At 40.2% G+C, this 22,035-nt stretch overlaps 1 protein-coding gene across 1 annotated transcript in view; it reads left to right on the top strand.

Annotated features, from left to right (window-relative positions):
• The first annotated feature begins 838 nt into the window (after nt 1-838).
• The window catches only part of KLF3 (Kruppel like factor 3), a 31,008-nt gene continuing 9,811 nt past the window's right edge, over nt 839-22,035 (top strand). The window contains exons 1-3 of the mRNA XM_045019739.1: nt 839-1,228; nt 6,083-6,134; nt 14,113-14,208. Coding sequence (XP_044875674.1) covers nt 14,152-14,208 — 57 coding nt within the window. The 5' untranslated portion in view covers nt 839-1,228; nt 6,083-6,134; nt 14,113-14,151. The remainder of the gene's footprint in view (nt 1,229-6,082; nt 6,135-14,112; nt 14,209-22,035) is intronic.

The following is a 22,035-nucleotide window of genomic DNA, read 5'->3' as shown; positions in this document are numbered from 1 at the left end:
TCTGAAAGCAGTCTAAATTCAGAGTCACTCCTTTAAGATTTACATTGGTGTGCCCAAGAGCATAATTCAGGATTTCTTGTGTTGCCTTGACCTGGTCACTTTGGCCAACCCCATTAAGCACCTAAAGTTAGAAGAAGTTAGCTCAGTTGTTGAGCACAGAACACTGGTGTATCAGAGAGCAGAACGTAGCCCCTCCTGGGATTGGAAGGAATTCTTTTCTTTGTTTCCCCTTTTTATTTAATAGCAATGAGGCTACACGTCTTGTCTCTTTCATGTATGCGATGCCCCTGTTCTCTAACTCCGAGCCACACTGGAGCCCAGTCCTAAAAACAGCCCCACACAGGGCCTGTGGGTGCACCCAGGTTACATGGAACATGAGTCCCCAAGCCAATGGTAACTAAGGGAAGGGTCCGCCCCCGGGCAGCAGCCGCACAAGCAGCCCGGCCAGAGGAGCCGTGCCCGCCCTGCACCACGCCGGCAGCGGCTCCGCCGCCCGTGCCCCGCCAGGCGCTTTGCAAAGGGCGGCAGTCGGGCTCCGTGGGCGGCTGGGTGCCGGTGCCCTTGCCCAGCCCGTGTTTGTGAAGCCAGCTCCGCGGCAGCCCGCCCTGAGCGCCTCCCTTCCTGCTGGCCCGGGGGCGCCGCGCCGCGCGGCTGTTTGGCTGCTGCCGCAGCTTTGCTGCTCGGGCGGGCAGGGGGGGGTGTAGTTGGCGCCGGGTGCCAGGCGCACGCCTCTGCCTGACACGCAGCGAGGGAGAGGCGGAGGAGCAGCTGGAAGGGCCGGTCGGGCGGCGGCTCCGCCGCGGTGCTGGGGATAATTAGTGTCTGTGAGTCTGTCTGCCTCCGGGGGGCAGGGCGGGGGGAGCCGTGCGTGCCTGGCTGGGTGTGCGAGCCAGTGACTCGCCCCGGCCCCTCCAGCGCAGCCTCCACCCAGCGGGCTGGGAGCCGCCCTGGCCGCGCTCCCCTCCCTGACCCTCCCCTTACCCCGCCGGCCAAGGGAGCCTGGCAGAGCGAGCGGCGCCGGCGTCATGTGACAGCGGAGACTAGTGCCAGGAGCCTGGGGGAGCCGAGCGAGCGCCCTCCCCTCGCCCAGAGACGCACGGCCACCGCGGAGCGCACAGCCTCAGCCGCAGGGAGCCGGGACGCGGGCCGGGTGCTTTGCTCTGCTTCACAGCCCCCATCGCAGGGCTTCGGGCGGCGGCGGCGGAGGCCCCCCCCTGCCCTGCTGAGGGTGAGCGCGGGGCGGGGAGGGGGGTCATTCCTCGCGTCTGACTGCAACATGCCCAAGTTTCCAGCGGCTGGAAGAAGGGGGGGAGGGGTCAGCGTTGGGGCGACCTGGGTGCATGCAAAGCTGCGAGCCCGCTGAGGCTCGGGAGGGAGCGGGCTGCTCTGGGGGCCGGCGCTGCTCCCGCGGACCGTCCTGGCGGCTTGACACGCTCCAACTTCTGCGAAAGTTTTTCAGGGGTGGGGGGAGAATGGATGTTTCTGTCTCCAACTCCTGTGGTGCTTTATTATCTGTTTCTGTACAGCTTGTAAGGGCGGAAGGAGGGGTTACCAACTCCGATGATACTTTGTCTCTTTCTGGGAAGAGGGGACAGTAGGTCACGTGTGTATAGGGGGCCGAGGAGGGGGGGTTTCTGCGGATGTTTCTATCCCCCAGCTTCTGAGATTGCTGCAAAGGTTGCAAGAGAGGGTGGGACAAAATAGAGGGGTCTGCTCTGGTGTGTGTGGTTTCCTCTGTCTGACTGGCTTTTACAGAGATTGGGTAAGAAAAATCACGCACCTGGTGTGGCCTTTGGCTCGGCTCTCTGGTGCTGATCCCAGGACGCTCCATTGTCTCCATATGAAAGGGAGTCCCTTTCTTTCCGGCTCTTGACTTGGACAATATGAGAAGTTCTCTTGGGCTCCTGCTACTGTTTCAACCCCCAGAGCATCTTTTGGCAGATGGGGGACTGCAGTGCAATAGACAAGTCTACAATTTAAAATGTCATCAGAGCTTGCTAATGCTATTAAAGTACAACATTGAGTTGGACAATGTAATGGGTTCATTCACTTCTGTTGGATTATAAATGTTTGTCTTCTGTGGGGAGAAAAAACGGTGAAGAGGGTTGTTTTTGTTGTTTGTTTTTTCTAAATAGTACACTATCACTAGTACATTATGGTTAGGGTCATAGCACTGTGGAATAGTTTAATGGCCAAATTTAACCCTGGTATAACTTGACTGAATGTGGTGGAGTTACACCAGGGATACAATTAGTCCTAAAATGTTTTTAAAATAAAATATTAACATATTTAGTCTTATTTTACACTTTTCTAGGAAAAAGTTCAAATCTCTAATATGATATTTAGTTCTGACACTTACTTTATATTTTAACTTTTATAAGGAATTGGAAATGACATCCATAATTGACTTCCTGCCTATATGAATGTTGTTTTTCTACACTTAAATGGGAATAGGAATATTTATCTTCAGTCTTTGTCAGATGTAAGTTATTACACTGAAATTGGCTGGGGGTGCAAGGCGAGTGGATGGACTAGAGAAAGTCGTTCTTTAAGACCCCACGTTGAAATCCTACACAAAGTAGCAAAAAATCAGAAGTAATACCTAGTTTAGAATTGTTCAAATTGTCAGAAAATCTTTGATGAAATCAATTTCTTTATCCATTCTGATTCAGTTTTACTGCAACTGCATTGTTTGCTTGTGCTCTGCCTCAACATAGTGGCCCTTTGAAAACTCAGGAAGTGTCACTATTCACAGGGCTCAACTTTGAATGTGGTGTTATGAAAAGCCAAGCTTGGGTCATGGATGGAGGGACTTTGTGGTTTTGGTTTTATTGAAATTAATGTCCATAAATGTTCTTTAATCTGTATTGAAAGCAAAGAATACAATTGCTGCTCACTCATGTATTTTTTCCATAGAATAGTTTTAAGATGTGCTGTCTTGGTTGTTGTATAAGGAACTTCTTTTATGAGAGGAACCACATCTGGATTTGATAATCCTGTCTGACCCTGGGGACACTTACTTCAAACTAACTTTATCCCCTTTGCTTTAAAATGTATGATTTAGTTTGATAGCACTAATATTTTCAAATACAAGAGTCTGCAGCAGAGTTTAGTTGAGTGGCATACTTTCCTTTTATCCAAGCAGGTAAATATGTTTTGCCTACACTGGTTAATGTATAATAGTAGGTGAAGCCTGGGGTTGGGAGGTGGGTGGAGAAAGAAGACGTAAAATGGTCCTTTCCTTTTATGAGGAAACTGAAATGTTGTCAGTATATAACAGTTATGAGAGTGCCCTACAATATTATGAAAATACACTACACCTACACAATAGCTATAGTATCAGCCAAAACCACAAGTGAGACAAGGTGGGCAAGAACCATATTACCCAACTTGCCTTTCTAATACTCTGGGACCAACATGACTACAGCACTACAAAACCAAAAGTGTTTAGGTAAGTCATGATGTAAAAGTGAATTAAGTCATTTGAAAGTGCTAGGATACTACAATGATGAGGGGCTAATCAAGTACCTAGATACTTTCGATACTTACCTTTCCAAATGTTAAGTATGAAGAAAATAAGGAAGTGGTAATATAACTAGAGAACGTACAACCATATACTGTTGTGTAGATTCTTCTGTAACCAATTGTAATCTCGTACTTCTGAAATTGCAGTTACTAAAATGAAATGTATGGTGGTTACTGTCATTACTAGGCTGCTAATCCACGTAACTTGCAGTAACACAGTCCCATGTCTGATAATATCAGGTACAGCAGCTGTCCGACCCACCATGCGGAACTAGTTCAAAGCATGTTGTAAAAGGAAGAATAGTGAAGTAGTTGTGCTGAATGAAACTAAGTATAAACTTATTCTGATACATTTCATGTAGATGAGGTGTGCTTCTTCACCCCCATAACTCCTTATTCTCAGTATGTTTTCTTCTTTAAACAGCTTAATGGTTTTAGTGTGATGTGTATTAGTGATTTGTCAAAAATAAAAAAAAAATTGTGGTTAACTGGTTCTACAGTTAAAATCTCATTCTATAAGTGCAACTAAAGAAAAAGTACAGAAAAGTGAAAATTAGTGTGGATTGTTACTGGTATGTGTTTTAGCAGAGTGAGTCTTTAATAACTCTTGAAATTTAAGTTCTGTCATCAGTGTACTGAGTAGAAGAGCTCTGTGTAGGCTTGAAAGCTTGTCTGTCTTACCAATAGAAGTTGGTCCAATAAAAGAGATTACCTCACACACCTTGTCTCTCTCATATCCTGGGACCAACAGATACAGCAACACTGTGCACTAAATTATGTCAGTCTTCAGCTGTCAAACCATACTGAATTTTTGCAGTATGGTTTGCTGTACTTTTGGTAGGCTGTACTTTTAAAATTAAATTAAATTAATTAAAATTAATTCTTGTATTGACCCGATAGTTCAGTTTTTCTCTTTTGAAGAAGATAATTTTAGGCTAAGAGTTAGCTGTATGGTGTTATAAAATTCAGGCTGTAGTTAAATATTAGCAGCTTAGAGGCAAAAAGAAATCCAAGGGAAGGCTGGGGTTAATTATCATGATCTGTGGTGTCTAAAATCACATGTCCTCTTCTGTTAAGTGTAGGTATTTGCTTGTTTGTAAATAGGGCAGGTCTCCTGTATAAAGACAGTGTTTGTATTCACACCCAACGAACAAACACCTCCACCCACTGTTGTTGTTTAAAAAACTCCAGCTGCTCATGAATATAGGGTCAGAGAGGGCCGCCTAAATGTTTCTCTGTGCTTTCTCTCCAGCACAGCCAGCAGAGCTGTTTCCTGTTCTTTGTTTCAAGGCTGGGGTTTGCGTCATACATTCCAAGTGGCATATGTGTGCTCTTTCCTGTTTCAGGCTGTTTTTTTAAGTAGACCAGTAGCCCAGTCCAGGCCCCTTGTCACTGCCCTGCAACTCCCAGTCCCCACCCAGTAAGTTATCATGTCTCTACACACACATGATTGCTTAAGTTGCCTGTGTTATGTCAGCATGAGAAGTCTGAGTTAACCTTTTAACACACCCTCTGCTCCAGTATATTTACATGGGTGAATAATGAGTTTCATTCCCTTTTCTAAAAACTTGTTTGACTCTAAAAAAAAAAAAATGGAATCTGAGTTCTCCTCTCACCTGTGCCAATGTAAGTCTGGAATAATTCCATTAAAGTCAATGGAGTTGCAGTGGTATAATACCAGTGCAAGTGAGAAGAGAATCCAGCCCTGTATATTCATTTATGTGAAAACCTATTGGCTTCTCCCCACATCTGTTCTGAAGATACCACCATGATCATTTTCTGTTCCAGTTTTGATCAAGATTAGAATTGTACCATTTTTTTCGAAGAGAGGAAATATCGTACTGTTACATGAATTCAAGGATCCGTACTCTTCCAGATTTAATGCAGGAAATTGAGAGACTAACAACTTTCTTTGGATTAAATGGGTATGGCAGTGCTATATTTTGCTAAACTCTGAGCACTTTTTGAAGGAGTAAAGTACATGTTTTTTCTACTTTGATATCATATTTTGTTTTCATTTGTCTGCTGTGGACCAACAGAGAGAAACATCAAGAGGAAATTCAAAAAGAGGACATAAGAAATATTTCTGTTACTCTGCATCTGACTGTAGGAGAACTAAAGACCTGAGCCAAAGCTCATTGAAATTGATAGAAAGATTCCCATTGACTTCAAAGGGCTTTGAATCAGGCCCTAAATGAATGAGAAATCATATGAAAATAGGAAATGGACTGTCTTTCTCTCTCACTTATGTTTGAAAAAAAATACATTTCCTTGCATGCACACAGAAATATTTCCATCTTTAAATATATCATTTTTATTTAATTTGTTTTTGAAATTTTTCTTCTGCTAATGCTGGCTTTTAGATGTTAAATTTTAAAAAAGGGGAAGTTTATGTTGGACACATTTGCAATATTTTTTTCAAAAAGCATAATAGGATTTAGAGACACGTAGTGAAAACAGATAACTAAATTTTAATTATATCTAAATTATAAGTAGCAACTCACTGAAATGCACATATATATGGATACTTACATTATTTTGCTTTTTGTCTCTTCAGAAATACGAATTGTAAGAATTATTTCAAGTGAACACACAAGCTAATACTTTTGGTAAGTTGTATTTTTAAGAATCCTTATTTCCTCTTTTAGGGATTTTTACTTTTGTTATTTTGCTGCTATTAGAAAATTATGTACAGTATATTGTCATTGCACAGTGAATAAATATTGTAATTTAGCTACTAGTTAAACTGTACAGGATTTGAGCCTCAGTCACATTTCATCTTTTCTCCATGGATCAGCAAAAGGTGTTGACCTAGCTTTAGTTTAGTACTGGGAACCAGTGTGTAGTATAGTAAATTTTGCTATTCACAACTTTCTGTAGTCAAGTTTCTATAAAATCAGAAACTGAGATTCATATTACAACAAAATTCTGCATTTTGTAGAACAAGTTTTTTAAATTAACTGACATAGCTAGAAGGAGGTCTTTTCAAAAATAAAACTCTTCTATGCAGCCAGTATTGAAGCTTTGTGTTTTCATTCCAAGGCTAGTTGCTTCCAATCCAAAAATGTGAAGTTTGGCAGAGCTGGTTTAGGAACAGATTTAACCCTTCACTTTTAATGTTTTATCTAATACCAAGGTTTCCTTTTAGGGATTTAATAGCCATTGTTGATCTGTCCCAAGGGAAACTAGTATAAGTGTGTGTTAGCTAAATAGAAAAATAAATCTCTAACATTTTAAATACTAAAATAAGCCATAATGGAAAGAGATGGGAGGCGGGGGATTGGGGAGGTTGCTAACACACTTTGGTACACGAGAAGAGAGACAAAACCTCCACTCCTAGAGACTCCAAGTTTATTTAATCATTCTTCCATTGACACCATTCACTTTCTCTCTCTTCATTTCCCTAGATACACACACACACGCACATGCGCACGCACTCATGGACATTTCTTTCCTATTTTCAAATCTTCATTGAAATTAAGAGTGTAAATTATTATTCATTTAATGTATTTTTGGTCACTTAATAGTTAAGAGATTTTCAGCTCTGCCTCATGTGGTCAAAGGTGTAAAAGTCTGTCTGGAATATGTTTGAGCAAGTAACAGAGCAGACTTCCATTAAACCTTAATATTAGAGGATGATATTTTGTATCCTGATGTTGACATTTTTTTTTTGACGCTCCACCTGATTTTTCAGATTTTGATTTCTATGTGTATAAAATTAGCTTTGAGGTCTGTCACACTCTTTCTGTCTCTCCATTTCCCAACCCGTCTTCCTGAATAGAACAAAGGCTACTTTTATTCTTCCTTGCAAATTCTCTTTAAAATTAACTTTTTATTTAATTAAAAAAAAATTAAGAAGAGGGTTCCGTTTGGAAGGGAAAGATTGTCATACCATTCTGCATACTTCACTTGTTTTCAGAGGTCTGATCTGTTCTCTTTACTAAACTATTTCTCCTTGTAAGCAGTAGCTTGAGACAGGAAACCAGACAGCAGTCTGCCCTGATAAGGGAGAGTATTGTATGCAGTATTGTCTAAGGAGGTGGCTAAAGATCTTTTCTCTTTCTTTCTTCTTTAGGGCCAATAGATATATAAAATAGGGATTGCATAAGGTTGTATGGATGCAAAGTTTGTTTTCTCAGTGGAAACTTCAAACTCAAAAAACAAATACCTTTCATGAATACCCTTAGAAACTGTTTTCTAAGACTTTTTTTTTTATATGGAAAAATGTGGTTTTTCAGCCATACTGAAGTGTACACATACTGGAGTGTACAGAACAGCATAGTTGTAAATTTCAGTGAAATACGGACTAGTCTGCTATATGGCTTCTGACAAATTAATATGTTAAAATAGTTCTAGATCAAACAAAGTGATTTATAATAATGGGAAGGTTGTGATGTGCATTTTCTCAATCTCAGTACTGTACTGGCATGTTTCAGGAGTTATTCCAATTCCCATTGGAAATCCACTGGGTTTTTTATTTGGGGGGGAAAAAAAGCTACCTATTAGTAGAAATTGTCTCTTGTTGCACAGCCAGTTCTTTTTAACTTTCCCCAGTACTGCTTTTTGTGTGCCAAACTGCTTTGATCCTTTCCCCAGCAGTGCTGTCTCTGGGTCTGTCTTCACTTAAAAGTTCGGTCGACATAGCTACATTCATCAGGGATGTGAAAAAAACACACCCATGACCAACATAGGTATGCTGACCTAAACCCCATTTTAGATACAGCTGTGTTGATGGAAGAATGCTTCCACTGATGTAGCCACCATCATTGGGGGCTGAGGGTTATGTTCCCACACTGGCTGAAAAACCTCTTCCATCTGTGTAGGCTGTGTCTACGCTACAGGTTTACACAGGCGTAGCTATGGCGATGTAGCTATGCCAGTATAGTCTCTGTAGTGCAGACACGCCCTGGATTTTCACTCTTCTCGCTCTTATTCCCTTTGACTGAATCTAATTGCTAATCTAAATTTGAGATTTTCTGTGTCTGGTGCTATTTTGGGGCTTGATGAAGGAAAGCACTTAAGCACATGCTTACTTCCCATGGAAGTCAGAGTATGTTCTTGTGTATTTTGCTGATCCAGGGCCTTGAGGAGCAACTACTACTACGAATACAAAGAAATCTTGTTGCCAACTGTGGAGGGGATTTCCTTTACCCTTTCCAGGGACTCCTGTTAGTTCAACAGAGGAGAACCAGTTTCTGCTATCTTTTAAGGCTTCATTGAAGATTATTTCTCATTCAGTCTCAGAAAACCTCCCTGGCCTTTGGATGTCATCAGTATAGTTCTTCCAATATTATCACTTCTCCTTAATATCGGGGGGGGAAGTTTAGCTTGAGACTCATGAAGGAAGAAATAGTTTCAGATCATCAGAATTAGTTCTAAAGAGCCATGGCTGCAAAATCTTGGGCACTTGACTCAAGTTGCCCTCTTGATACATTACTGTAAAAGCTACAGTGGTGGGCACTAATGTAGTGCTGATTTAGTGGCAATAATTAAGTTACTTTGTAATTATACCAATAATACATAGCATTTTCTAAACAATTATTGAGCCTCACGCAGCAATAGGGTGCCATCTCCTGTTTCCCCTGACACAAAAACTGAATAAACAAGCTTTGTGTGGGGTACTGTGCAGAGGATGGGAGGGGCAGAATCTGTTCTCACCACCCCTAGCCATTGTGTGGATCAGATCATTGGTCATCACTATTCCAGATATGTAACTAGAACTGGACCAAAGCCCTTCTGCATCTTTCTCGGGGATTTGTAACTGCTGGATCTGTGTGGCTAAGACCCGACCCCAACCCAAAACCACCTCCCTTCACAGAAAGCTATAGGGCGCTTGTAGGCCAATGTGTGGGTATGCAGAGCCCTCTGTGTTTTGTGGCTGCCCTCCACCTAGTTAGTGGTACAGTGCTGTGGCTGCTATGCCCATGGGCGAATCTCATCCAGAGTAAATAGCCTGTACAAATCCTTATTGTCGGAACACGTGTTAAGTACTCTTACTCACATCAAACCATACATGTCAAGAAGTTAAAACTGAGATGTCTCTGATGTTGACAAGAAAATTTTGATGGTAAAAATTCCATTGGATTTGAACATAGCATTTTCCTTTAATAAAGGGCAGGGGTTTGTCTTTTTCGCTTGGCTTTAGCTGTGAAAATGTTGAGGGACTTTGCTTGGACTTTACCTTTGCACCTGTCCTTATTTACATATAAAAATGAATTGCTTGGCTTGTCTTTTAGAAATACAGGGTGTGAGCAGAATCTTATCAAAAGCCATGTCCTGTTTGGACAAGTTGGACTGCCTTGGCAAAGATCCATAGGGTGGAGTGAATGGGAGGAGGCAGGAAAGTAAAACTGGGTGGCTTGTTAGCAAAGAGAGAGAGAGGGTGGAATGTTTGCCTACTGGATTGCAGTTAATTATTTAGTTTCAGATTACATACAGCATACATTTTTTTACCCACATAAAAACACTTCTATGCAAAGTAGCTCATCTAATTTGAGAAAGATAAAGTCGACTCTTCTGATTTTTTTTTAACATGGTTTGTGTGAATTGTATGGTTTCTCCTTGCTTTGCTGTCAGGAGGGTGCCACAGGTACTTGAGAGGATACTTTAGTTTTCTATAAATTAATCTTATTTACTAAACAAGCTGTGGGCTGTGAAACAAGTATATTACGAAATCAGTGTGTAGGCAGATCCCTACTATTCTTCACACCTTATGTTTGAAACAAATAAGGCAGTCTCCCCCCGCTTCTCAAACATTTAATAGCAGGGGAGTATAGTGTGATCTTGCATACCTACATATGTATGATTTTTACAAGTATACTACAGAACCTTTACTATAAAATATTATCAGAAATAACAAAATACAATTTTTTTGTTTACTTACTTGAAATAAATTCAGGCTTCACAACCAGTGTGTCTTTCTTCCATTCAAGCATTGTTCTTTTAAATAGATCATTGTTCCATGCATTTATTCCCCCCCCCCCCGCCCTTAGAGTTTATCCCAGAACAACAATTTCATAAGTGTCAGACCTTCAGCTGGTGTAAACTGATTCCAGTGGAGCTACACCATATTACACCAGCTGAGAATATAGGCAGGACCAAAAGAGCATGCATAATGTAGTGTCCTCTGTCCAAAATCAGCCTCTCTTATATTTAGGTAGAAATAGTACAGTAAAAGAACAGTATAACACATTAAAGGGACACTCAACTTATATACTGTGATACAGCAGTAAAAGTAAAAATTTTATCTACTATTTTAGATGACTATGAAAGACAAATAATTTTTCACTTTTTCTCTCTGCAAGACACTTTCTGTTGTCAGTTTCATTCTAACCTCTGTACAGTCAGTTAGCCCCTAATTCTGCAAATATGTGTATGTAACTTTTACATATGTAAAGTTAGGCATATGTTAAGTGTTTGCAGGATATGGGTCTTAGTCACTTTCTATGATTTTATGTGTGGATCTCTCACATAGCAGCAAGAGAGAAAAAACAAACCTTAAAAATAGAAAAATGTGATTTTCAAAACTACAATAAATGGCAGAGGGAATAGGTTGGGGGAGGAAGGAAGGTGTATTATCTGAAACTATTAAACTTTTTTTTCCCTTCAAGTGACTAGATTACAAGTTGATGGTGTCACTTCACCAAAATACATTTAAATTAAAAAATGGAAAGCAACTGGAAAGCTTCTGAAGGCAAATATTTACAAATTCTCGTATATATGAAGACTGGCATGCGGTATAGGGTTGGGTTGTTTTTGCATTGTGGGATATCCTTTATCCATTCATGTATTGTTAGATGCATATATCTGAGTCTTTGGGAAGTCATATATAGACAAAGTTCCTTCACATGAAAGTGACTAGGAAAATTTAATTTGTCAGAAAATTATATGAAATGCATAAATTCAGAAAAATATCTAATTTAAATGATTCCCTGAAGTTGCAGGAAAAAATTCATAATTGGTCAACCTTCTCACAGGCATTATTGACAAATGTACATAGACACATCCAAATTATAAAATGTTCTATCTTTCAAAGCTATTACTTACTTTTTATTTAGACAAAACTAGCAGTTTCTTTGAACTACTGTATCTGATTCTCTTTTTCTAAACTTGGTTTAATTAAGCCCTCCCCTTATTTCATGATGATGATATTCATGCTTATATTCAATGATGTTTTAGTTTGTTCTTTCGAAATCAAGCTTTGTTCGTTCCAAGTACTTAGAAAGTATACCGTTGTAGTATTTTCCATAAATTATTAAACTTCGCCCTTGATTTATAAAGTAAATCCCTGGTAGGCTTGAAACAATTAATTCTTTCTTTCTCTCACATATCTCAAATTGTTTTCTCACATGCGTACACACTGACTATTGCATGATTGCTCATTAATATAGGACTATTGGAATTGGTCTAATTTGGGGCGTATATATTTTTGTGTCCCTTTTATACTGTTAAATTCCAGACACAATTAAAACCTTTTACTGTATTAGTGAGTCTTAAGCTTACGCCCAGTGAAATTGTCTTGACGGAGTACAGTAGCATTTTATTTGTTATGGATTTCTAGTGCCACCTACTGGATGCAATTGAATTTGTTAATACTTAACATCAGTCTTTATACTGTACAGAGACAAGGTGAGTGAGGTAATATCTTTTATTGGACCAACTTCTGTTGGTGAGACAGACAAGCTTTCACGCTCTTCAAGAGCACGGTGTAAGCTCAAAAGTGTCTTTCTCACCAACAGACATTGGTCCAATGAAAGATATTACCTCACCCATCCTGTTTCTCTAATATTGTGGGACCAACCCGGCTACAACATTGCATATACTGTACAGGACATACAGTTTGTCTGGGATGGTGACGTTGTATCCCATACTCTCCTCGTCAACTGGAATACTCTGCCAGTCCTCCAGGCTGTACTCTGGAAGATTCTTTTTGTGGCTCTGCCTTCTCATATATGATATCTGAATTCTCATAAATGATATAAAATGTTTTTTGTAAAAACTTGTCAACTGGAGCTTTTTAATGTCTTTGAGTATAAACTTCCTTCACTTGTCTAAAATATTTGGCTTTACCGTGTAGCCTCTCTAGTATTTCTCTGTCCTTCTCCAAAGGCTCCTGGTCCTCCCTGACGTCTTCTCATCCTTCCTCCACAATTGTCACTCTTGGTAAATGTGTAAATATGGTTATTACCTGGGATAGTTAAATTACTATAAATGAGATAGACTTGAAAATAGGCTTCAACAAGCTAACAAAATAGATGGCTCCCTTTTTAAAGCAATTTTGGCTACACAGAACACAGTCTAAATTCTGAAATCGTGTTTTTAATAAGGAAACTCTTGGAAATGTACTGTTGTTTCAAAATAGTGGTTGAGTTGTCATAGTTCCTTTTGGTGAAATAGTTGAATTATCAGTTGTGATGTCTGATTGGGCGGCTGTCTATTCTACCTCTCCAAATTAGCTTTGTTTTTAATTTCTTCCTTGCGTGGAAGTAGGTGTCAAAGCACCAGAGTGTTATCAGCATTGCCATCAGGCTCACTGACTGGAGGAGACTGGCAAGTACTGGGCTGCCATTCCTTCTGAATCTGATTCAGATCTTTTCATGTTCACTGTCTCTTCGGCTAAACAAAAAATTAATCTAGGTTTGCCAGGCATCCGGTTTTAGACCGGAATGTCCAGTTGAAAAGGGACCTTGTGGCTCTGGTTGGCACTGCCACGCATGCCAAAACCCTCATCCCTGGCCCCACTCCAGAGCCCACACCCCTAACCAGAGCCCTCACCCCCCTCACAGACCTCTGCCCCAGCCTGATGAAAGTGAGTGAGGCTGGGGAGAGCAAGCGACAGAGGGAGGGGAGTAAAGTGAGTGGGGGCGGGGTCTCAGAGGAAGGAGCAGGGAAGAGGTTTTTGGTTTTGTGCGATTAGAAAGTTGGCAACCCTAAATTAATCTCAACTTGGAATGATAGAAAAAGTGTATGATCTGAGGTGGGACATACTGTCTTCAGCTACTTGCAGCTAATTACAGCTAGTAACTCCATGCTGTAGGTGTGCTGATCTGCACTTTAAGAGCCCAACCTAGCTTCCGTTGAAGTCAATGGATGCTTTTTCATGGCAATTGGATTGGGTTCCTTAGGAAGGTACTGTGCAAATGATAATACTGGAACATTTTAAGGAATTTTAAAAAGCATGGTCCAATACTTGATGAGAAGACCTATTATATACAGTTGGATTTTTCATAGCTTATGCATTGTGGAATTAATGACAAATTTCCATTCATTATAAATTCATTAAGGTTATTTGTATAGAAAAAAAGTATATGGAATGCCTGTTTGGTACTTTTTGACCAATCATCCACTGGACTATGCCTAAATATATGCTGATCATAGGGTTTTACTGAAATTACAAAGTAACTTTTATACCCTACCACCAAACAGTTTTATTATAATAGAATATTTGAAAACATAAAGCTTATCTCTAGATTTGGAAGAATTAAATCAAATAAATTTAATATTATGGAATAATGAGTTTAAAAAAATTTCAGAAACTTGATTCTAGCCATTCCTACAACTTAACTTGTTTTTTCCCCCTCCCTGTAGTCCAGGACGACACAGGCATCAGAAGATTTCACTGAAAAGATGCTAATGTTTGACCCAGTCCCTATCAAACAAGAAGCCATGGAACCTATTTCAGTGGTAAGTTTCAAACATGTTATCACCCTGATTGCCATTTAGGGATTGCTTCTGCTGTCCATGAAATCAATAGCAGAACTCCTGTGAACTTCACAGGACCTGGCCTCCTCGGAGAACTGCTGTGAAACGGAATACCTGTGTAACAGCAATAGCTAAATTTGCACATTAGTAGCATTATTTTCTCTTTCTGGAGACAGTGCCATTAGTGTTGCTTACACTGGTCAGGATGCCAACCCCATGTTTACTTTTCATGGTGATATTTGAGATTTACCATGAGAGCTATGCAGAGGGAGGGAGGGAGGGAAAAAGAATAAACACCTTGCAGGGACATCTGGGCCCTAGGCTGTTCTAGGGTAAGTCTGGTGCCATAGGTCTCTCTGCTTCCGTGTATTTGGAAAATAGTTGCAAAGGGAAAAATTTGGACAGAAAGCTGGTAATGAAAAACTTATAAAATTAGATCATCTCTGTTTTGGCTGTTGCTGTTCCTGCCAACAGTGGTTATACAAGACTTAAGGGTCAGTTTGAGGCCCTAGAAACAGAGTTGTCATGGATATTGTTGTTTGTAATATTTGGTAGAAAGCAGCTTACAGTGACAAGTTTGCTGCCTTTACCAATTAAAAAATGTAAAAGGGGCACTATCAATTTAAATCCGATTTTAAATACATTTGTCTATGTTCGTTGCTAAAATACCTTTAGATTATTTAAACTACTTGAATTTTAGAACTACAATTTACTTTTTTGCTGTGTTGTTTACATTGCAGTCTTCTGAGCAGAGGCAGGGAAATGCCTGTTCTAGCAATGAAAAATAGGGATTTAGTCAGCCGACAAATACTATGGGCTGGTCTACACTACACAGTTAGGTCAATATAAAGCAGCTTATGTCGCCCTAATTATGTCGGTGTCAACACTACAGCCCTTCCTCCCACCGATGCAAATGCCATATTACACCAACATAATAACTCCACCTCCACAAGAGGCGTTAGGCTTTATGTCGGTGTTGTTAGGGTGAGATAGTGTCTGTGTAGATACTGTGTCCATGCCAGGCAGATAGAGCCCATCTGCCACCCACTTCCAGGGGAAGAATGGACCCCACTCCAGGCTGGGTGCCAGGGGGAGAAGCCTTGGCGGCATGAGCCATGACATTGACACGGCTGCCTGGTTACCAGTGTGGGGGTGGTGGTGGGAGAAAAGGGGAGACTGGGCTCTCCGCTCCCCACACTGCCCTTCTTAGATTGGTGGGAGGTGCTCCTGATGAGGACATGCACCACCGAGCCAATGAGGATAATGTGGACATGCACCACAGTGGCTACAGGTCGATCTAATAGGTCCACATACATTTCTAGTGTAGACATACCCTTTGAGTGTTTCTTTAGTTAAGTAATCCAGCCCAGGAGTGGGATATTGTGCTTCCATGTACTATTTGAAGATAAATTGTACTTTCCCTGTGCTGGGACTTCAACACTGTCTTGCAGATTACTTTCTGCCACCACTCTGGCCAGCCATCACAGGGCTATTCCCTTTTATTAAATATTCATGTTGTCCTTTTACTTACTGCATTAAATGAGTGTAGCTAGGAAAAGGAAATAATGTTGGGCCTGATTGTAGGTTCTCTCATAAGAAGTACAAAGGAGGAAAGAAAATTCTATGAAGTTCCCCTCAGAGATTTCTCGGTTCTTCCTCAGGAGAGTAGGAGGTTTTGAGTCTACGTCTACGGGCAAACTGGCCGTTTAGTCCCCCAAACCCTTGAGATGCTGGTCTTCCCAGCTGTCCCTAGTAGTGCAGCTCCCTTGGAGCTAGGCCGTCAGAAACTACTTAAGCCTGGCCTACACTTAAAACATAGGTCAACATAGCCGCTGTGCTTGGGGATGTGAAAAATCCATACCCCTGAGTACTATCGCTATGCTAACCCAGCCTCCAGTCTCGACATAGCTAGGTTGATGGAATAATGCTACCATTGCTCAGTGATGGAAAAACCCCTTCCATCTCTGTAGTCTATGTCTACACTGCAGGGCTACAGCAGCATAGCTACAGTTCCATAACTATGCTGAAGTGTAGATATGGCCTTAGCAGACAGCTGGCCTGTAGCCCCCTTTAAAGAGAAAGGGGATCTCAGTGTGAAGAGAGCATGGCAAGAAAAGTAGCATAGCTACTAAGGGGATGTCTATCCTCCAGCAGTGTCACTATAGCGTAGATGCTTCCTACATCAACAGAAGAGGGTTTTCCATCTATGTAGTTAATCCACCTCTCCAAGAGACAGTAGCTAAGTTGATGGAAGAATTCTTCCATTGACCTGGCCACATCTACAACAGAGGTTAGGTCAAGTTTAACTACTGCACTCAGGACCTAGCCCTGTAGCTAGGTTGATCTAATTTTTAAGTGTAGACCAGGCCTAAGCAAGCTAACTTTCTTAATCATCTCCCATGGGATTGATAGTGGAAGAGCTATTGTCCATATTCTCAGAGGAGATGAGCATTCCATTAACTTCACTGGGAGCTGACAGTGCTCAGAGCCTTTAAAATCAGGCCTTAAACATATTGTGTCTGCTGCTTTGATATCAAACAAAATTAAACTATTAAAAATCATTAGTTATTTTAATAGCAAAACCAGATTAAAATATGTCAGAATGCACCATGTATTGTATATGCAAAATTTGTTAAAAAACACCACTTGCTTATGACATTAACAAGTTTGGGGTGGGGGAAGGAAACAAATTACAAAGTTTTAACACCAAAGCTTTTTTCAAGGTATGTGGTTTAAAGGATTAGCTACACTTCTCAGATGGTTAAAGCACACACCCAAAGTATTTTGTCATCCTACTATTGGCCCATACACTCTGTGGCATTGAATTATTGTGCACATTTTTATTAAATGAAGAAAACATTTAAATGATGGTATATAATAGATCTAGTTACAGTGTTATCTCAGTTCCACCTAAAATAAAGTGAATATTTGTTACAAGCATTTGTTAAATGCTTGGGCAAACACAGAGACAATTTACTTGCCAAAGTTGCTTTTTTTTCCTGTGGTGCCTACTTTCTTTTGGAATTGAAGTGAACAACCTGTGTGTCCCAAAGCAGTCTCCAAAACTATTTGGTTTGCAACTTTTTAAGATCAAGTGCCTTAGCTACATGATGCCTTGAGGTATTTTGTAACTAGTGCACTTGTGAATAAATCTCATCTTAAGCATGAATAATAAAAATGCTTTGGGGGAAATTATATAGTATTTCAGGTTAAATCCTGGTCACCCTTCTCATGTGGCTTCAGCTGGACAACTAAGCCTGTCAAGTAGTCAAGTTGTTTCACTACAAAATTTTTCTATGGAATGTAGTAATTAATATTTAGAGTAGTCCTTCAGAATGTCTCTTTATGGGAGCAGCCAATTGTGGGTGGGAATAGGTGTGCATATGGCACACTTGGTCACCCCTTAATCTTGCCAGATTGTCAAGTGGAGAAGTGTAGTAATGCTTCTTTTTTTTTTTTTTTTTTTTGAATGAGTGACATATTTGAATTGCAATTAGATGAATTACCTGACTACCTTCAAATAGCTGCAGCCAAAAAAGTAAACCTTACAGGTTACCTGCATTTGTTCTTCATAGAGAGAATACCTATATATGGAAGTACACCCATCTCAGAGAGCTGGAAGTGACCCTGAAAGGTCATGGAGTCTAGTCCCCTGCCTTCACTAGCAGGACCAAGTACTGATTTTTGCCCAAGATCCTTAAGTGGCCCCTTCAAGGATTGAACTCACAACCCTGGATTTAACAGGCCAATGCTCAAACCACTGAGCTGTCCTCCCATAGATCAAATGCTGCTGTCCTTAAGCAGGACAGACACTAAGGAGAGAAAGTTTTGGTTGGTCCAAAGAGGTAGAACAGTGATGTGGGCCATGTAAGTACCTAGATAAGAAACTGTTTAGGAATATATGCTCAAATACAGTCCTGCACCTTTATTATAATCTTCTGCAGTGATATAGTATCCTGTAGTATTTCGGCAATCTACAATTGACTCTAAATTGGGGTTAATTATATTCTAAGGTATTTTGCATTACTCTCTTACTTGTAAAATGTTCCTTTTACATCGGCAGGAGCATTTGTTTTAGCATTACAAAACAAAACATTTGTATATTGTCACTGTAAAGTTAAGGGGTATGTGTTTGATGGGTATGCAGTATTGTTGTAGCCATGTCGGTCCCAGGATATTAGAGAGACAAGATGGGTGAGGTAATGTATTTTGTTGAACCAACTTCTGTTGGTGAGAGAGACAGGATTTCAGCCACACAGAGCTCTTCTTCAGGTCTAAGAAAGGTACTCCCAGCATCACAGCTAAATGCAAGGTAGAACACATTGTTTAGCATAAGTAGTTAGCAGATAGTGTAAGGGACCAATCAAGGTATAGTGGTCTATTACCACCTCTGCAGTCACAGAACAACGGTGGGATTCTTTAACAGCCTTCAGCTCAGTACAGATCTTAATCCCATGCTTAACTTCAAGCACGTTAGTAGTGCCATTGGCTTCAGTGGAAGGCTCACGTGATTAAGTTGTTTGCTGATTTGGAGCCATCTTTAGGTACATCTTTCACACAAACCATCACTGTTAGCGGAGTTCCTACATAGCAGAATGGGATCTACCAGTAGAAAAAGATCTCTTATGGGAGACCTCTCTTCACTCCCTGAAACTGCAGGCTTCAGGGCCACTGGCTGTTGTGACTGGATGCTCTGGAAGGCCAAGTAGTTACTCCTAGTGGGGAGCAAGATCACAAACCACTTCTCTTGGTTACTGTTGGGAGTTCTTGTAGTAAGAGATTCTTCTTTACTGCTCCCGCTACGTGATGGCCAGCTTTTCCAGGCCAGCTTGGAGAAGTAGGGGGCAGTGACAATCTTTTTGAAAAGTATCAATTCTTATCAATCTGATCATGGTAATTGTTGCATTCCAGCGGGATTAAAATTAATTCATAATGAATCATAGAATCATAGAATCCAAGATCAGAAGGGACCATTATGATCATCTAGTCTGACCTCCTGCAAGATGCAGGCCACATAAGCCGATCCACCCACTCCTTAAGCAAGCGACCCCTGCCCCATGCTTCAGAGGAAGGCGAAAAACCTCCAGGGCCACTGCCAATCTACCCTGGAGGAAAATTCCTTCCCGAGCATTTCTTCTTTTGCTTTTAAGATTACAGAATATGGCGGTCAGCTGAACCCCAAGCATGCGGGCAAGACTCTCCAGCTATACCCTCTGGAAAAAGGCTAACAATATCCTATCATTGACCCATTGTACTAATTACCAGTGTGGCACTTAATTGACCTATTGACTAAGCCCGTTATCCTATCATACCATCTCCTCCATAAACTTATCCAGCTTAATCTTAAAGTCATGGAGGTCCTTCGCCCCCACTGTTTCCCTCGGTAGGCTGTTCCAGAATTGCACTCCTCTGATGGTTAGAAACCTTCGTCTAATTTCAAGCCTAAATTTCCTGACTGACAATTTGTATCCGTTTGTCCTCGTGTCCACATTAGCACTGAGCTGAAATAATTCCTCTCCTTCCCTGGTATTTATCCCTCTGATATATTTAAAGAGTGCAATCATATCTCCTCTTATCCTTCTTTTGGTTAAGGAAAACAAACCGAGCTCCTCAAGTCTCCTTTCATACGACAGGCCTTCCATTCCTCGGATCATTCTAGTGGCCCTTCTTTGTACCCGTTCCAGTTTGAGTTCATCCTTCTTAAACATGGGAGACCAAAACTGCACACAATACTCCAAATGAGGTCTCACCAACGCCTTATATAACGGGACTAGCACCTCCTTATCTCTACTAGAAATACCTCGCCTAATGCATCCCAAGACCGCATTAGCTTTTTTAACGGCCACATCACATTGCCTACTCATAGTCATCCTACGATCAACCAGGACTCCTAGGTCCTTCTCCTCCTCCGTTACTTCCAACTGGTGCGTCCCCAGCTTATAACTAAAGTTCTTGTTAGTCATCCCTAAATGCATAACCTTACACTTCTCACTAAGTTTCACTCTTCTAGAAGACAGATGAAGCTTCACTATAAGAGGAGTGAGATTCAGCTGAAAGTGACTTTCCTTTCACTTGAAGTGCAGCGTCACTAGAGCACTATATGAGTTGCAATATAAGTGGGTTGTATTGTCTATACTATTTGTGTCTGTTTGATTGACAGAATACTCTTACTTTACATTGATCTATAATGTCATAGCCTGCACTTTTGTTTCAGTTTTTTATGTGCCTAATATAATGTAGAAAATCGTTGACTATGTTTTGGATGATTTTTATATGTATAATCTGAACTGAGAAGTTTGTTGTACTTTTTTCTGTTTTCTTTATACCTTTATTGACTTTTAAGGTTTTCTATACCTAGCATTTCTTCTTTTGCTTTTAAGATTACAGAATTTTTTCCTACTTAGTTTTGTAAAGAAAAACTTTGTCTCCTACTTTTTTCCTATTGCTAACATTATCTGCAGTTCAAATAGGAACATGGCAAGTAAAATCTCAGAGTGAAGGAAAGCTTAGAAAAATGAAACAACCCCTCCAGACTGGCACAAAAGAATAGCTGACTTAAGTCAAATCTGTGCCAGTTTAGTTACAACAATGAAAACCTTTCATTCAAAGCAATTCAAGAGGTCGGGAGCAGGTTTGAATCCCAAAAAATCAACTGTTTTAAAAATATAATTGTCAGCATCCTAATTTTTGAAGTCTTTGTTACTTTGAATTTAATCTCTAACTTTTCTAAACTAATATTAAGAAGTTCCCCAAATAGCTCAGTCTCATTACAGTATTTTTCTGCACTACTGTTTTAATAGATTGGCATTTTTCCAATGTGAGTTTCTTTTGACTTGGAGTCTTGAAAGAAAGAAAAATGTTTTAATGAACTATGTTATAGCCCAAAGGTGTTTCATTCTTCTGCAGATTCCTACTTTACTGAAAAAATTCTCTTCTCTAAACTAAGATTTTAATTGGATAGTCTTTCTTCATTTTGCCTTTCCATTACTCTGTTACAGTCCTCCTAGACCTTCTCAATACAGTATGGTTTTAAAAACAGAAAGACTGGTTAGGCCCCGGTTCTGCAGAAACTTTCGTAGACTGTGACACAATGGGCCTACTCTTGTGCATGAAGGCAGGCAGATACACAAATGTCTGTAGATTCAGGACCTTATATTGTCTGAATATAAGATTACTTTACTTGGATGAAAAATGGTCTAGGAATTCTACTATTGTTCACTGATACTGGAATGCAGTTCAGAAAATTAATGTACACACAGTGATGTTGTGATAATTCTTCCAGAGTTCCACTGTTGCCTAGTTGTACCACTGAATGTTTCTACAGCATAATGAAGTCAAGTGGACTTTGTACTGTAGGCCAATAACATACGTTTTAACACAAGCACATAATACAACTTGTGTATTAAGTGTTTGAATTTCTGCCTACATCCATGCCTTAATCAGATTCAGTAGATGCTAAATAGTGTTAAATATTAAACTCCTTCAGTAGTCTGTAGCCTTGATCACTCAGAATTCTAATAAATATAATTATTTCCTTATTCAAGAGTGCTTGTGAGTTCTGTGTATATCTTGCTCTGAGACGCACACATGCTAAAATAGTTAAAAGATCTAAAACATGAATTCCTGTGAACTTCATTATCAAAAACAAATACTGATATGATAGCTAAATTATTAATTTACTATAGGTATAAGCATAAGTTCTGTTTTATATGAAAAATAATCCTTTAAGATCAACTGAATATAATTGCTACAAAGATTCTTACATTTGATCCATTTATATAATTTTAAGTAAATTCTAGAAATGAAAAA

The sequence above is a fragment of the Mauremys mutica genome, chromosome 5 (assembly GCF_020497125.1).
Source record: "Mauremys mutica isolate MM-2020 ecotype Southern chromosome 5, ASM2049712v1, whole genome shotgun sequence".
In the NCBI taxonomy this organism is placed as follows: Eukaryota; Metazoa; Chordata; order Testudines; family Geoemydidae; genus Mauremys; species Mauremys mutica.
This window is presented reverse-complemented; position numbering and strand designations above follow the sequence as displayed.